The following is a 16,225-nucleotide window of genomic DNA, read 5'->3' as shown; positions in this document are numbered from 1 at the left end:
CTAATGGACAAGGTGTTTCAACAGCAAATAGGTCGGAACATGAAAATTTATGCAGATGACATGGTCGCAAAAACTTTAGCACAAGGCTCCCATTGCAACGACCTAATAGAAAATTTTAAACAAGTCTGACTCTATAACATGAGACTGAATCCAAAGAAATGCGCCTTTGGAGTACAAGGAGGAAAGTTCTTAAGATTTATGCTAACCTCGCGAGAAATTAAAGCAAATCCCAAAAAGTGTGACGTTATAATAAACATGACAAGTCCAAAAATGATAAAAGAGGTTCAACAACTGGCAGGAAGAGTGGCAGCGCTATCACGCTTTCTACCCACAGTAGCAAACTGATCTTATCATTTCTTTCACACCATGACTAAGAGCAAACAGTTCGAATGGAATGAAGACTGTGAAAAATCCTTTGCTGAGCTTAAAATCATCTTGTTATCACCACCAATACTCCAGAAACCTGAAGTCGGTAAACCGTTATATTTATATTTATCAATTTCTAACCTTACTATAAGTTTAGTGCTTGTGGTTGAAATAGGAAAAGTCCAGAGACCTATATACTTCGTCAACAAAGTCCTACAACCGGCCGAAACCAAATACCCGAAGATAGAAAAACTGGCCCTAGCTTTGGTCACCACAGCAAGGAGGTTAAGACACTATTTCCAAAGCCACACAATAATAGTCAGAACGGATCAACCCTTGTGACAAATCTTGACCAAACCAGAATGGGCTGGACGGATGATCAAATGGTCCATCGAACTCTCCGAGTTTGATCTTCAATACCAATGAAGGCCGACCTTAAAATCACAAATACTGGCGGACTTCGTATCTAAATTCACTACTGAGATCAAACCTGAAGAGCCAACATGGAAGCTACACGTAGATGGAGCATCAAACCGTGTAGGAAGCGGCACAGGTATACTACTAAAAGAAGGAGAGAAGGTGATAGTAGAACAATCACTACAGTTCTCTTTCACAGCAAGTAACAACCTGGCAGAATACGAAACTCTGCTAGTAGGATTAAAGCTCGCATAAAGTCTCTAAATACCTCAGCTCACAATCTATTGTGATTCTCTACTTGTCGTACAACAGGTTAAGAGGGACTTCCAGGTAAGAGATCCTTTACTAGAGCAATATTGGCTCATAGCAAAGGATCTCATTTCCAAATTCGATAAGTTTGAAATTATCCATGTGCATAGGGAGCAAAACACTAGAGTAGATATAGTATCTAAGCTAGCGACCACTAGGCCAACTACACACACCAACAATATCACAAACCGACACTTGAAAAGCCAAGCTTTGAACTAACTTCCATATTGAGCATTATGCAGGTAAAAGACTAGAGAACACCATTTCTCGAATATATCAATAAAGGAACTATTTCAAAGGGCGAGCCAAGCCCCCAGCTCTTTCGATGAAGAGCAAGTTTCTATACAGGTATTGCAAACGACTTATACCGGTGTGGCTTCTCACAACCACTCCTCAAATGTCTCGGCAAATATGAAGCCGAGGAGGTCATGGGTGAAACACATCATGGTGTTTGCAGAAACCACATCGAAGGACGAGCATTAGCAGCTAAAATTCTCCGAATAGGATATTATTGGCCGACAATAAAAAGGGAATGCGTAGCTAAGGTGAAAACATGTGACAACTATCAAAAACACACTCCCATTACAACAAAACCAGCCGAATTATAGCACAGCATAGAGGTAAGCTAGCCATTCCACAGATGGGGACTAGATATCCTCGGTCCATTCTCGAAAGCACCTGGCCAAGTAAAATTTCTTTTGGTTTCAATAGAATACTTTTCAAAATGGATAGAAGCACAACTGTTAGCACGCATAACAGCCGAAAAGGTAAGGTCTTTTTTATGGAAAAATATTATATGTAGGTACGACATATCTAGAGAAACAGTATCTAATAATGGTAGACAATTCACCGACCATAAGCTTGCTTCATTTTTGAAAAACTTTAACATTCAACATCGTTTTAGCTCGGTCGAGCACCCACAAACAAACGGGCAAGTAGAGGCAGCTAACCGAGTTATATTGCAGGCAATAAAAAAGAAGCTCAACGACGCAAAAGGGAAATGGGATGATTTCATCCCAGAAATCCTCTGGAGCTATAATATAACTACACAATCAGCCACGGGCGAAACCCTTTTCAAGTTGGTTTACGGAGCTGAGGCATTAATACCTGTTGAAATCGGCATCCCGACTCTAAGAGTCGAGCTATATGATCACAATCGTAATATCAACGCAAGAGCAACTAACCTAGACCTAGTAGACGAAGAAAGAGAAATAGCAGCTATAAAGCAGCGGGCAATAAAGCAACTTATAGAAAAAAGACACAACAAGAAAGTCATTCCTTGAGTCTTTCACAAAGGAGACCTCATCCTTTGGCGAACAGAAGAAGCACGAAGACCTCCAGCACATGGAAATCCTGTGGCAAACTGGGAGGGCCCATTTCAAGTCACAAAAGTCCTCGGATTATGGGCTTATGAATTACAAAACACTTAGGGGGATCCAGTTTCGGGGACTTGGAATGTTTCTTCTTTAAAGATGTATCAATCGTGAGATATTATAACAAGAGCGGATGAGAGTACTCTTTTTTCCACTTTGAAGTTTTTTCCAACATTTGGGTTTTACTCAAAGAGGATTTTAACAAGGTCGGACGCTACAAACCCATTTGTAAAGCACAATCTATTGCAATACATTATGCGAAAGTGTCTATTTCTATCAACTAATATTCTCATAAAACTGATCAAACATAACACAGTCAAAACCACAAATACTAGTAAGTACTTTTAAACAAAAGACCGAGCTTCATACTCGGAAATTGTCCAACAAACAAAACCGATATCATCGGCAAAAACACCAAACATCCAAAGGTTAAAACACAAACAAACACAATTATTCTACTTTGTCACCCATACTAGAGCTCTCATTCTCTTTCTCAACCATGGCATTATCATTAACCAGCTCGTCATTCACAACAATCTCAGTAGCATCAAGTTTCAATACATCCGCCTCTGGAAACAAGACTTTGACCTGAGAAACAGCTCGGTCAAAACCTTGAGCGAACGCCTCATAAACTTCGGTTTCAAGTTCCTTCACCCTTGCTACCAGTTGCTCATTCTCATCTTTAACAGTCTTTTTCTCTTCAGCAGGAGAAAGCTGAAGGCGCCTTTCCTCGATAAGCTCGGTTTCTTTTTGTTTCAGCAAAGAAGATAACTCAACAATAACTTTCTCCTTTTCTGCCACAGTGCTCGACAGTTCAGCAATGCTGGCAACCTCCTTCTCCTCCTTTTCAAGAGCAAGCTCTTGAGTTCTACCAATAGCCACCATGCTGACACCAATTACCTATGAAGAAAACAAACATCACAATACAATCCACCATAAAGCAAAAGAAGACATACAAGTCACTATTTGTACCTGCAGGAATCGGCTCGTCCCAGCACGGCCAACCTCATTTATCATTTTCGAATCATCGGGGAAGTGGCAAACTTCGTCAGCCAAAGTCATAAATGGGAAAAGCTTAGCCCGCAATGACCTTGCATGCTCATCGTCAACATGTAACCTTTTTTGAGATTCGTAAGCAGACTCAATCATTTGTAAAGTAGCTGGGTACTCACCCTTAACTTCAACAACTTCAAAAGGCTTGACCTTCGATGGACCTCTCTTCCGTTTACCTTTTGGATTCATCTCATATTGCACTACAGCGGCACCAGTATCTTTTTCAACGTTGGTGGTCGAGCCATCTTTTTCATTTTTTCTCCTTTGGCTAAAGAAGGACTTCAACCCAACTGTTGTGATGGTCGGAGCCTTGTCAACTACATATAAAACACAAAGAAACACAGGCAGTCTCACACAAGCAAACGTTTAGCAAAATTCAGCATTCTAAATTACCTATATAATCCAAAACAGCCTCCCTATCAGTATCCGACTTCAATAATTTGGCAATAGACAACAAATCTCTCAAATCCAACATCTCAAAAAGAAACTCCATAACAATGTCGTCATCACGAAACCTATCATCAACATGCAAAACCTGAGCCGGCTCTGGACACCATGACAAAGGGAACCTCTCCTCCAGATACTCATTCACATAAAAAGGAAAATCTTCCTCCACACTCCTAAATTTAACAAACATAGTTTTGAAGTCCTTAAAAGATGTTTTGTACAAAGCAAAAATAGAGCGACTAGGATGACTACTCAGGTTAACCCACAATCCACGACCAACTCCTTTAGCTTGAAATAAAGAAAAAAATAGTCTAAGGGAAGGAGGATGTTCTAGCACGTCCATCAAAACCTGGAAAGCCCTAACAAACCCCAAGGAATTCGGAAGCAATTGGGTTGGAGCACAGTTTAGCCAATATAATACACCACGCTCAAAATCAGTAAAAGGAAGCCTAACGCCTAACTCTGTAAATAAACAACTATACATGTAAAAGTAAAACCAGTCACATAAACGCTCACAAACACGATCATCCCTCCTACAAGGTAAGATTTCTATCCTAACTTGACTCCCCTCCCTGACCCATATATTCGAACCCAGCATTTTCACAGATTCTTCATCATCAAACTGAGAAACATAACTCCTAACTTTGGGATCAACCCAGTTACAAGGGTCATTCTCATCAACCACAACTTTCCCTTTCTCCATAGTCAGAAGCACAAGAGAATTAAACAGAAAAGGCACGAAGAGAAGATTAACACTCATTTTTTACTCATTCTGTGACAAGCCAAGGAGGTTATACGGGAAATCTACAATGTGTAAAAATTAAGGCAAGATTTACAACATAGTTAACACAGCAGTGGATAAATGGTTACCAACAAAACGTTTTTTAATCTTAGCCCTTTAAAAACCAGTTGTAGTTCACGTCATAATCTAATGGTCAGGGGTGCCTAGAAATGTATACCACGTTTCATATCAATTAGTCCAATGGGCGCGAGAAGCAATACACACATTAAATGCAAGTCGTTTCAAATTCCGTACGAAACTAAGCTGAGCTTGGGGGTTGAGGCATACTAGCACGACACAAAATCTATCGCCAAGGTATATGCGAAATTTAAACTCATCTTCATTCCCTCTAAGCAAGGCAAGTTTGGGGGCAATGATACGTACCCTATACCTCGGCCTAACAACCAAATAATAAACCACTTTTATAACTCGGAACGTAACAAAATAGTCGGTTACTGAATTCAAAACAGTCAAAGAATTATCAGCAAAACCACCTTCTCAAGTAGGGGTGGCAAGCGAGGAAGCCCGCCCCACCCCGCCAGAAGCCCACCTTTTGGTGGGTTGGCCTGCCCCGCCCCGCCTAGTGAGGCGGTCCTAGAATCCCACCTACCCCGCCTAATTGCGGGCTAGTGGGCTAAGTTGGCCAAAGCTCTTTTTTTTTTTAACTATTAACTACTAAATAATATATATAATTTCACAACCATATTAATAAATTTATAATTTCTAAAGACGTAAAAAAATTATATTTTTTATTTTCACAAACATTAAAATCTTTGTAATTATAAATATTGTCTCTAAAACATAATAAATATAATCGAAAACATAATTATAAATATTGTCTCCAAAGTAACATAAACATAATCCAAAACACTCAATTTTCATCTTCATACTCTTGTAAGTTGGGTTGGAGGAAGTTGGATTTTGGCAAAAAATTACAAAAATACCCTCTTGCCAAAAAAAAACTAAGCGGGAAAGCCCGTCCCACCCCGACAAAGCCCGCAGTTTAAGCGGTGCGGGTTAGGCGAGCTTTTGCTCTTTGGCGGTCCCAATTTTCCACCCCGTCCTGCCTTTTTTGCGAGTTACGCGGGCCAGTCCGACGGATTTAGACCCGTTTGCCACCCCTATCCTCAAGGAACGACACTCACCTCTTCACCAAGAATCTCGGAATATTCTTGCATATCAGTAAATTATTCATCTATATAACTAAGTACAGGCTCTATTTTAGCTTACTAAAAATATTTAATTAACACTTTCTGAGCCTTTCACTAACTTGAGCATTGACGTATCTTCTGCAGGTATTTTTGCTACGGTGTTCAGGCCAGACCGACTTATAGCTCTTCGGATCAAGTAACACATTATTCGCCTATTCGAAAAGAATCATTATAGCTCGACAGCTTTTCACCGGACGAAACAGAAATAAAATTTATTTTTAATTATATAAATAAATATTAATAAATTAATTAATCTTAAAAATTGCCTATTCTAAAATATATAACAATAACAATCCTTATTATAAACTAATCAAATATATGACAGATATTACTAATATCGTTGTTGTGAAAACAAATAAATAATACTACATGTCCAATACATATTATTTCTTTTGAACAATATTTAATCAATAATAATTTACATTTATATTTATAAAAATTTTACAATATATAAATATATAATTTATACTTATATTTATCATAATTTTATATATATAAATTAATAAAATTTATTTATTAAATATAATTTAATATTTCTACTAATCCAATAATAATAAAAAGAGAAAAGGACAATTTAGTCCTTGACCTTTTAAGCCTCAGACATTTTCGTCCCTGAGCATTGGAAAATACATTTAAATCCCTGACGTTCCTGAAAATAAGACCGATCAGTCCCTCCATCCATGAGCCACCCTCAGAGTGGACGGAAAATGCTGAGCTGGCTCCCCCTATGCTTACCTGGCTCAACGGCGTTCCCACGTGGCACGTTAGTGGGATAGAGGTTTTGAAAACGGGACACATAAGTCCCTCTCACTCAAGTAAAATGACTACATTGCCCTTAACCATAATTCTATCCTCACCGCCTCTCTCCTCTTCACCTGCGCAGCCCCCAACCCTCCTCTCCTCACTCTTTCTGCCTTTTCAACTATACACACACAAAACAAATGCATTCACACACATGGAAGAGAGATCCGAGAAGGGAGATGCGTCGCCGGTAGGGTGTGGGCCGCCGTCACGCCATCGTCAAGCTGGAGGGAGGAGCCGTCGCCGCCACGCCTCACCGTCGATCTCCTCTTCACCTGCGCTCAACAATCTGCTGAAACACGCTTTCACCACAATTTTTACTAAGGGTCTCCAGTGCCTACATCAAATACATACCATGCATGTGAGTTAGAGTTATTCACTATGTGCACATAACTGAAACTATGAATAAAAATTTTGGCAGTACTCTACGCCTCATATCTTATACCAGCAAAAGAATTTAAAAAATATGAATACATTTACAAAAGTTACTTTAACCTATAAAATAATCTGTCACATGACATCAAATTGCATTAAAACATTCAATAACTATCAAAAAAGTAGAAGAGAAATACTAACAAAAAGTGCCAGAAGTTGTATCTTGGGACTTTTATTGCCCAAACGCTTCTTAAGTATCTTTAACGCATCCTTTGCTTGCCTGCAAATTTAATCAGTTCAGCAGAGAAGATCAAGAACAACATAATCAAAGAAAACCCACAGTGTCCAGAATAAGTTATAAAGAATCAATCAACATACTTAAGATCCAAAACCAAAAAGTAAAAGCTGAATATCAAGTTAACAAGAAAAAAAGGACACACTTTCACTTTTGCCTACTTGACACCTAGCTCACTAAGCCACAGTGTATGAATTACCAACAGTTCTCTGGCAAACACTAACAGAAGGTTAGGAACCTAGTGAACAGTGATAATTGAAATTACATAAAATTACTCACAAACCAAAAACATACATAATATCTAAATCACAGGTGTAGTATCGATTTGAAGACAGAGACTTCACTTTAGCAATCCATTAATGAGAATATGAGAAACAAAAAGAAAAGTTAAACAGAAAAGGAGCAAAAGTATGAGCTATAAGGTTTTTACTTAGGGTCCAAATTGATGATATCACACAACTCAATGTTAATTGCCCAATCAGGACCAATAAGCATGTCACTTGTTGCCCTCTCAGCACACGTAGCAGCATTGTTAGCCATCTCTCTGCAAAATCCCAAAACCACGCAACGACAAAATCCATATCAATAAGCAAACCCAAATTATATACCCAATCCAAAAAAAATCTAAACTTGTTATTACACCTTACTAAAATTGTCATTTATTACAGGCATGACCACTAATTAATCCACAATTTTCAAAATTATCAAACCTCACAGTACCAATTCAATCGGTCAAAAATAGCAGAGAGAGAGAGAGAGGGAGAGAGGGAGAAATGACCTTAACCTTTAGCTGTGGAAGGAAAACAATCGGAGAGTAGAAGAATTGAATTGATGGAATGGAATGGAATCGTAGAATCAGAATAGAGAAGCGAATCGGAATGTATGAGGAAGCAGATGAGAGATTGGAAGAAAGAAGATCGGTCTCCAATTGGGAATTGAAAGCAGGTGAAGAGGAGATCGACGGTGAGGCGTGGCGGCGACGGCTCCTCCCTCCAGCTTGACGATGGCGTGACGGCGGCCCACACCCTACCGGCGACGCATCTCCCTTCTCGGATCTCTCTTCCATGTGTGTGAATGCATTTGTTTTGTGTGTGTATAGTTGAGAAGGCAGAAAGAGTGAGGAGAGGAGGGTTGGGGGCTGCGCAGGTGAAGAGGAGAGAGGCGGTGAGGATAGAATTATGGTTAAGGGCAATGTAGTCATTTTACTTGAGTGAGAGGGACTTATGTGTTCCGTTTTCAAAACCTCTATCCCACTAATGTGTCACGTGGAAACGCCGTTGAGCCAGGTAAGCATAGGGAGAGCCAGCTCAGCATTTTCCGTCCACTCTGAGGGTGGCTCATGGACGGAGGGACTGATCGGTCTTATTTTCAGGAACGTCAGGGATTTAAATGTATTTTCCAATGCTTAGGAACAAAAATGTCTGAGACTTAAAAGGTCAGGGACTAAATTGTCCTTTTCTCTAATAAAAAATACTAAAAATGGCCGACTAAAAGTTTCTCACAACAAAAAATCATTCTTTCCGTATTTGCGCAGCATAAGAATTACACACTGCTCGCGTACAAATTTATGGGCTGATTGGCGATGCATATATAATGAATATGAAATAGGGTGCTCCAGAACTTTCCCAGCTTCACTCACCATCTCGCTCCCACGTTTGATTCTTCTCATTCTTCAGCTGTTCCCACTCTTTCACAGCAAACGCTTGAGAACACAAGACACTATGTTCAAGAAGGCGGTGGAAGCGAAATCTCACCAGAGGTTATCCGGCGCCGACAGAAAGAAGCTCAGGCGAACCGTTAAGGATAAATTCCCAAGAGTTTCTGATTCCGACTTAGATGCCTTACTTCCTCCCAAGGTACAATATTATCCTCCTATTTTCCCTTTCTTTTTCCTATTTCCTTCTACTGGTTAATACAAAGGTATGCACAAATTGTATAAATTGCTAACTGCATTCATAAAATTGAAAAAAATGAGCATGAGGTCTGTCACTCTATAGTTGATGATAAATATGAATATTAGCTGTGCTAATTCTTTAATGGAAAATGTTTCCTTATCGTGTTTAACTTAACTAGGTTTTGAGAGAAATATGTAGAAGTGTATTTTGTTTTTATCTTTTTGTGATAATAGGAAAATGGGAAGTTATGAATTAATCTGTATTTTTTTTGTTGCCTTTGAATGTTCCAGGCTGAGATAACAGTGGCAAAGTTTCCGAATCGAGTACTTGTATATGGTGTGGAGGGAGGATTTCCAATGTTTTTCGATGTTGATGGGCGTGGCTCGGAAATTTTCCCAACTGGTATGTGTATAGTTTAATTGTTTGCATTGAGATTATTTGTAGTGTGACATAAAGGTTGTTTGGATGCTATTAAATTATTTTGAAAAGATCTTTTTTTTTTTCATTTTTTGGAGTTTGACAAATTTTTAATAATGAAAGTAAAAACACTAGAAAAATTAAAAAAAAAAATATTTTTTTAGAAGTTACAATTTACATTATTTTTAAAAAGATTTTTTTTTACTTAAATTTTTTTTCACATAATAAATAAACAAAAAAATATTTTTATATAGTTGTACCCAAATACAATTGATAGATAAAAAGATCTTTTTATATAAGATATGCAAACATAAAATTACTTTTACTTTTCTAAAAGATCTTTTGAAAAAAAAACCTTGAAAAAAAGATTTTTTTGTTAGAAGCTCACCCAAAAAAATCTATATCAATTTGCTGTAATAGGAGAAGTTTTTGAGAAAGTGAACTCAAAGAATGATAAAATCCAAGGCTTTCCATTTTTAAAATCCCCGGCCGGGTCTCTCTATTCTTCGTATAGGCGCTGACAAAATCTTTTAGCTAGGGATCAAAGTGGGTAGGTGTGGTAAGATGTTTAATGATTGGTGTGGGTTTCTATTCAGTGAACTTCAGAAAAAGACATAGGTAATTAGGTATCATTGTCTTTTATTATTATATGGCATGCATGGAAGATGATAAATAGGTAGATATTTGAGATAAGAATGACCAGATCTTAATATGGAGATGGTCATTTGAAACTAGCTATGAGGTTTTGGACCAAAGCGTGACTAAGGAATTTCCCGTTCTCCCCTCAACTAGTATTGAGTGATGTGAACTTGTGAATGAGGTTTGCCCATTCCACCTAATGGCAATGCTGAAGGTGGGTGGGGCAACCAAGACACGGGGGAGAGAGATTCTTGAGAGTGCGGAAGATCAAAAGAGTGGCTCTGAAAGCTTGAAGCAAATAAAAGATTCAGAAAGGTTGCTAGCTGGGAGTATGTTGAAAGATTATGTGCTACAGAGGAGGGTAATATTGCATTGGGCGTAATTAGCTGGAAACACATTTTCTAATTACCAAAAAAAAAAAAAAAAAAACCCCGTGGTATGGTAAGATAAAGCAAATCCCCAACATGATAAAGTTCCATCCTCTTGTTTTGTCAGCTTGTAGCTTGGTTATTATTGCTGATGGTTATTATTGCTGCTAGTGCTATAAATCTATAATATACAAGAAAAGTTTTCTTCTTCAATATTATTCATGTCTGCTTGCTGAGGCCTAAGAGTGAGCCTTAAGTAGATGTATAAAATATTTGTCATAGCACTCTTTGATCTCTGACTTATAAAGAACATTAGTTTGGGTGCATGTCTATAACTATAAGTTAGCATATTTTTCACCCTATTTTGCTATTTTTTGGCTGCAGTTTATGCTCTATGGACAGTCCCTGAGCTTCTGCCTGCTTTCATGCTGAAGGGTGGCGAAGTTTCTCGGTTTGTTATAGGTGGAGCAGACTTGATGTTCCCAGGCATAAGTGTGCCTCCTGAAGGTCTTCCATCATTTGCGGCAGGGGAACCATGGGCAGTGAAAGTACCAGGAAATCCTGCTCCAATAGCTGTAAGTTCTTTACATTTCTTGCGCCACCGCTATAAGATCCTGTCATAATATTTTTTAATTCGGCAGTCATTCTTAAAATTTCATTCATTCTTATGAAGGTTGGGAGTACCACAATGAGCAGCACTGAAGCATTAAAAGCTGGATTACGTGGAAAGGCGTTAAGAATAACTCATTATTATCGTGATTTGCTATGGCAAGTACAGCAAGACTCTCTTTCTCTCTTTGTCTATATGTATAAGCAGCATTCCACTCATAATTGAAGGTTTCTTATTTTTTATTTTTATTTTCCTGTTTGGTTGGATTTTATTTTCAGGGAGTCAGTTGAGGGCTGTTATGTGCCCAATGCAGGTTTTTTTGAAGATGCTGTATTTGAGGATCCTGCGTCATTATCACCCCCTCAGAATTCTGATTCTACTGAGGATGCTTGTGAGACGTCAAATGATCAAGAGAACAACATCAAGAATATTGAAGAGCAGTCTGTCGATGCAAATGAGTTGCAAGCTGATTCCAGCGCTGCATTGACGACACCCAATGCTGATGAGAATGAAACTGCAACTGAAATAACTGCGGGCATGTCTGAGCTGAAGCTACCGGATTCTGGTTCTGCTAATGACCTAAATGAGCAACATAATCTATCAACTGAAGAGATAGATTTGCTGTTAGATAAATGCCTTCTACAAGCATTGCATACCACTGTGAAGGACAAAGACCTTCCCATTCCTGGAAGCACTTTATGGTGGGATTAACACTCTTTCTCTACATTTGTCATTTGAATCCCCCCCCCCTCTCTCTTTCCTTTAACAATTCATAAATAATAAATGTTTGTCTTTCTTTGCTGTAGGTCGAACCACGTGTTGCCATGTAGGCCTTCAGGAGTGACTTTAGACATCAAGAAATCGTCCTACAAAAAGTTATCAAAGTGGTTACAAGCAAAATCCTCCTCTGGCTTGGTATGTTATCTGCTGTTTTCTTTTGATTGAAGAAATGGAATATTCATTTGCCAGTAGAAGCTTACTGAGATTGACTGAGGAGTTTCTTATTGTTTATATAATGTAAAATTAAAATTAAAATCTAGAATGTGCTAAGTAGGATTTGGCACCTTTTGCAATTTTGGAGTTGCTTCTTAGAATTTTGATAATTTGAAATATGAATAGGAAGTTGGACTGGAGCAGTTCTAATTCCATGTGTATAGTACCATTTGAAGTCGTTAAAACGAGAGCTGACTAAAGTCTGAATATTAAACTGTGGATTCAGCATTCTAAATTATATGATGCAAGTTACGAACTTGCAACCTATATTGCCTTTGTGAAGGGATATAGCTCCTCTAAATTGAGGATGATTGTACAGTCAGAAGTGAGGGATTACCACCCTTGGATCAATATTTTCCATTATATGTGGAACACCAGAACCCAAGAAATGATCCAAATGGTAGTTACCCTCACTTTCTTACTATCAACATGCTCATGATACAAGAGCCAAATCTGGGCTTTTCTTATCATGTTGCCTTTTTATTATATTTGCGTTGAGATATTGATTTGGGGCTAATTAATGGTGGTTGCTTTATTTTGATTTTTCATGTATTTGAGTAAACTTAATTTTGCATTATAAGACAAATAAAGTATATTAGATTATCTGTGTGATATACACTGTGTTAGTGTTACTTTCCGATAACTTTTCCTCTGCTCGTAATTCATTTGCACGTTTATTTATTTTGCCATGCTATATCTGGATAACTGGATTCTTCCTTCATGCTTTACATTTTGTGCAGATATCAGTGAAAGAAGATAAATACAAAAAAGAAGTCATGTTACTTTCTGTAAATCGAAACCATGCTGATTATTCATCCTTTAAGCCAGAGAAAAGGCCTGTGGAGAAAAGCGACCAGCCCAACGTTCAATCTGCCAAGGAAACTCGTTCATCTAAAACTCTTGAAGTGGCTGAAATCTACAAGCCAAGTGTACATGTCAATCCCATATTTTCATCTGTAGGAGCTGATACAGGAAAGCTTTTTAGTGCTTCTGAAGCTTCTGAAATTGTCTTCAAATACATTGAAAAGGAAAATCTCGTAAAGCCTACAGATAAATCAATGGTTGTTCTAGATGTGGTATTGTGCGATGCATTGTTCAAGGGGGCTATTAAAAAGGGTTCAACGTATCCTACAGAAGTTCACAAGAAAGATATAGGGCCAACATTTGTGAGCCGTATGCAGCCTCACCATGTTGTGACGAGGGGAAATGAATCTGTAGTACGTAAAGGCGCCCTTAAAACAATTCAGCTAGTGACGGAACGGCGGCAAGGTAACAAGAAGGTAACCAAACTCTCTGGTATGGAAACTTTTCTTATAGATGCTGAAGCATTAGCATCAGAGCTACAGAAGAAGTTTGCTTGCAGTACCACTGTCGGAGAACTACCAGGTATATTTCTTGGTCTCATTAATTTGTGTTATACGAGTGCACTATGTAGTATTGACCTCAAGGTACATGGGATCTATAACCAGAAGAGTTCATATATGTAGAGTCCCCGTCATTGTCTCAATATATATACAAACTTACTGCCATCTTTTTAAAAGAAATAAAAATAACTACATAACCTTATAAACAAGTACCGTAATTCTTCATAATACTAATTTTTTTTATATTTTTAACTAAAGAATTATTGTTATTATTCTTTTAAAAGATTTAAAAAGCAAACTAAGGCTGAGAAGAGGGGTTTGGTAACAGAAAAGAGGCAAAATTTTGTGGCAATGTACAGTTTTAACCATTGTTTTTACTATTTGGCTGGAACGCAATGCACCCACTGACAAACTTGTTTTATGGGATAGAATTAGACGCCTAGAGTCTAGTTCGTGTAAAGCTCATGATTTTTATATGGGACTTTTCCTCTCGGACATGTTGAGAGATTGGAAAGTTATACTTTATAGATAATCTTTTTTCCTTTTTTTAGCTTTTGCTTTTGTGAAACCCTTATTCCCCAATTTGTATTATCCTTCTCCTCATCTTAATCAAATTCTTTACTTTATCAAAGAAAAACAGGCCCAGAAGTGGGTGTTATGCTGGTTCTTCCAAATGCATATTAGGTAATAGGTACTGCTTGCAGCATTTTTTCATGCATAATATTGCATATAATGCTGATGCTTGATGAGATTATCAAAATCTCATTTTGGCCTCAATTTCTCTATATTCCCCAGCAGCTATACCTACCTTTATCCTTTTTGTTGGGCATGGTATTCTGGTAGTTGATCTCTCTCTACAAGTAATATTTTGCACTCTGGTGCTTTAGAGGATCAGGGCTGTATAAGAAACTCAATTTATTTTATATAATTGTGACTTCTAGAACTGTTTTCCAGCCAAAGAACTGGGCACTGTCATGTCATAAAATTTACTAACACTTATGGTTAAATATGTTGCAAAGGTTTGATCCTTTTATCAATTGCCATGCTCTGGACCTGAAATATCTTAAGTGCAATGTTTCAGGAATGTTAAAACAAATGCACTGATTTAAGTCTCAAATCTGGGGTTTTGGGGTTTATCTATAGTGACCGGATTTGGGTTTTATTAGTGCATCTGTGTTGAGATTATTGGAATGATATGTTTCAACAACTTCAAGGTTAGGTATAACATGGTAAAACCAAATCATCATCTCAGAGTTAAGAATTAATGAATGAGAGTTAAAACAAGGACTAATATCTTGTAGTGCATTTTATTTTAGTGATGAAATTGTTATCAAAGTTTCTTTGAGGGATTAATATGCATAAACTTGAAAATGTAATATTCTCTTTTGACACATTTCTATGTCATCTATCCTTCTTTTTGCTGTTGTGACTGAGTAGGGAGTAAATAGTTTCATGGTAGACATGATATATGATAGAAGTCAATGACGACGTTCGATTCTATGACCGGCACTATGAAGATTGATCGACAGTAAAAAAAAACGTAGAAAGTAAACTGAATTTGGATAGATGAAGATGTTACTTTGGATATTTGGCCTCATTATATAAGGTAGGATTAGGAGTTAGTGCATTAAAGATATAGTTGGGGTAACATTTATTGTTGAAAAGGTGATAGTATACCAGAGGTGGGGGTAGAATTAGAGAAACCATAAGTGAAACTCTTAAAAGGGATCAATAATAGTTTGAATGTAAATATAAGCTTTACTGAATATTATGACATATTCTGGTTTAAAGTTTGATAAAATTCTGTTCTTGCAGGTAAGAAAGGGCAAGAAGTTTTGGTTCAAGGTGGAGTAATTGATGATTTGGCAAAGCATTTGATTGAACAATATGGAGTTCCAAAAAGATACATAGAAGTTCTTGATAAAACAAAGAAATGAACTTGACATAAAGTGGCTGTTTGTAACACCCCATTTAGTGTTTTTGCGTAGATGTTGAGAGTTCTATGAACTTTTGTACTATTTGGTACCCCGTAATTAATAGAAATAGAAATGTGATAATGGTTCTATGTTTCATTCCAGAAAAAGTTTGTCATTTTAAAAAGTTTTCTTAAATTCTGAATGGGAATGATGATCATTCAGATCAATAAGGTCAACACTTTTTCATATGATATTTTATGTAATCTGATTAATTTTTTTTTCGGTGACAATCAGATTAATTTATTTTGGTTGAAGTTATTGTAGGGATCTCCATGCATGTTCATATATGTTCTTCGATACTAATCTTGTAATTGAGTTAAAGCTTTGAGTAAACACCCAACCCGGTCCCTATCCATATCAAATTAGAACAACGCGATCCTTCACCAAAAAAGTAACCCACGCCGATCTCTGTCTATATATAAAATAATTTATCGCGCCCTCTCCCATGTATCTCCGTCCATAGACAGAGATCGGCGTGGGTTATTTTTTTGTGAGGGATCGCGTTGTCCTAATTTAAAATGGACAGGGATCGGGT

At 37.6% G+C, this 16,225-nt stretch overlaps 3 protein-coding genes across 7 annotated transcripts; 2 read left to right on the top strand and 1 right to left on the bottom strand.

The window, feature by feature from the left end:
• The first annotated feature begins 869 nt into the window (after positions 1–869).
• LOC140181471 (uncharacterized) lies at positions 870–2,375 on the top strand. The gene is made up of 3 exons (XM_072225073.1): positions 870–919; positions 1,096–1,113; positions 1,895–2,375. Exons 1-3 carry the CDS (start codon positions 870–872, stop codon positions 2,373–2,375), a joined length of 549 nt encoding a protein of 182 aa, XP_072081174.1.
• Positions 2,376–6,441: 4,066 nt separating this feature from the next.
• Positions 6,442–8,560, bottom strand: LOC112771017 (TOM1-like protein 4). Of its 2 annotated transcripts, none has more exons than XM_025815551.3 (4): positions 8,207–8,560; positions 7,859–7,972; positions 7,335–7,413; positions 6,442–7,095 (listed from the first exon to the last, which is right to left on the bottom strand). In XM_025815551.3, exons 2-4 carry the CDS (start codon positions 7,966–7,968, stop codon positions 7,030–7,032), a joined length of 255 nt encoding a protein of 84 aa, XP_025671336.1. In that variant the 5' UTR covers positions 7,969–7,972; positions 8,207–8,560; the 3' UTR covers positions 6,442–7,029. The 2 variants fall into 2 exon arrangements, with proteins under 2 accessions (XP_025671336.1, XP_025671337.1); XM_025815552.3 differs by having other exon boundaries at positions 8,213–8,380.
• Positions 8,561–8,573: 13 nt separating this feature from the next.
• Positions 8,574–15,797, top strand: LOC112771013 (uncharacterized). Of its 4 annotated transcripts, XM_072224376.1 has the most exons (10): positions 8,574–8,714; positions 8,801–8,863; positions 8,963–9,284; positions 9,614–9,725; positions 11,132–11,322; positions 11,421–11,515; positions 11,636–12,058; positions 12,164–12,272; positions 13,091–13,736; positions 15,530–15,797. In XM_072224376.1, the coding sequence occupies exons 3-10, from the start codon at positions 9,150–9,152 to the stop codon at positions 15,649–15,651; spliced, it is 1,833 nt and encodes a 610-aa protein (XP_072080477.1). In that variant the 5' UTR covers positions 8,574–8,714; positions 8,801–8,863; positions 8,963–9,149; the 3' UTR covers positions 15,652–15,797. The 4 variants fall into 4 exon arrangements, 3 of the variants coding, with proteins under 3 accessions (XP_072080477.1, XP_072080476.1, XP_025671329.1); XR_011875965.1 differs by having other exon boundaries at positions 8,575–8,863; positions 13,091–15,320; XM_072224375.1 differs by having other exon boundaries at positions 8,575–8,863.
• The last annotated feature ends 428 nt before the right edge of the window (positions 15,798–16,225 follow it).

This window comes from Arachis hypogaea, chromosome 18, assembly GCF_003086295.3.
Source record: "Arachis hypogaea cultivar Tifrunner chromosome 18, arahy.Tifrunner.gnm2.J5K5, whole genome shotgun sequence".
In the NCBI taxonomy this organism is placed as follows: Eukaryota; Viridiplantae; Streptophyta; class Magnoliopsida; order Fabales; family Fabaceae; genus Arachis; species Arachis hypogaea.
The sequence above is the reverse complement of the archived record's forward strand: the minus strand, read 5'-3'. Positions and strand labels throughout refer to the sequence as shown.

Excerpts from the sequence above, each read along its gene's own strand:
- LOC112771017 (XM_025815551.3), bottom strand. The coding sequence starts at position 7,968 with ATGGCTAACAATGCTGCTACGTGTGCTGAGAGGGCAACAAGTGACATG. Across the intron at positions 7,414-7,858 it reads ATCATCAATTTGGACCCTAA|GCAAGCAAAGGATGCGTTAA; the intron begins GTAAAAACCTTA and ends TTAAATTTGCAG. Across the intron at positions 7,096-7,334 it reads TACAACTTCTGGCACTTTTT|GCACTGGAGACCCTTAGTAA; the intron begins GTTAGTATTTCT and ends TATTTGATGTAG.
- LOC112771013 (XM_072224376.1), top strand. The coding sequence starts at position 9,150 with ATGTTCAAGAAGGCGGTGGAAGCGAAATCTCACCAGAGGTTATCCGGC. Across the intron at positions 11,323-11,420 it reads GAAATCCTGCTCCAATAGCT|GTTGGGAGTACCACAATGAG; the intron begins GTAAGTTCTTTA and ends ATTCTTATGAAG. Across the intron at positions 13,737-15,529 it reads CACTGTCGGAGAACTACCAG|GTAAGAAAGGGCAAGAAGTT; the intron begins GTATATTTCTTG and ends CTGTTCTTGCAG.
- LOC140181471 (XM_072225073.1), top strand. The coding sequence starts at position 870 with ATGGAAGCTACACGTAGATGGAGCATCAAACCGTGTAGGAAGCGGCAC.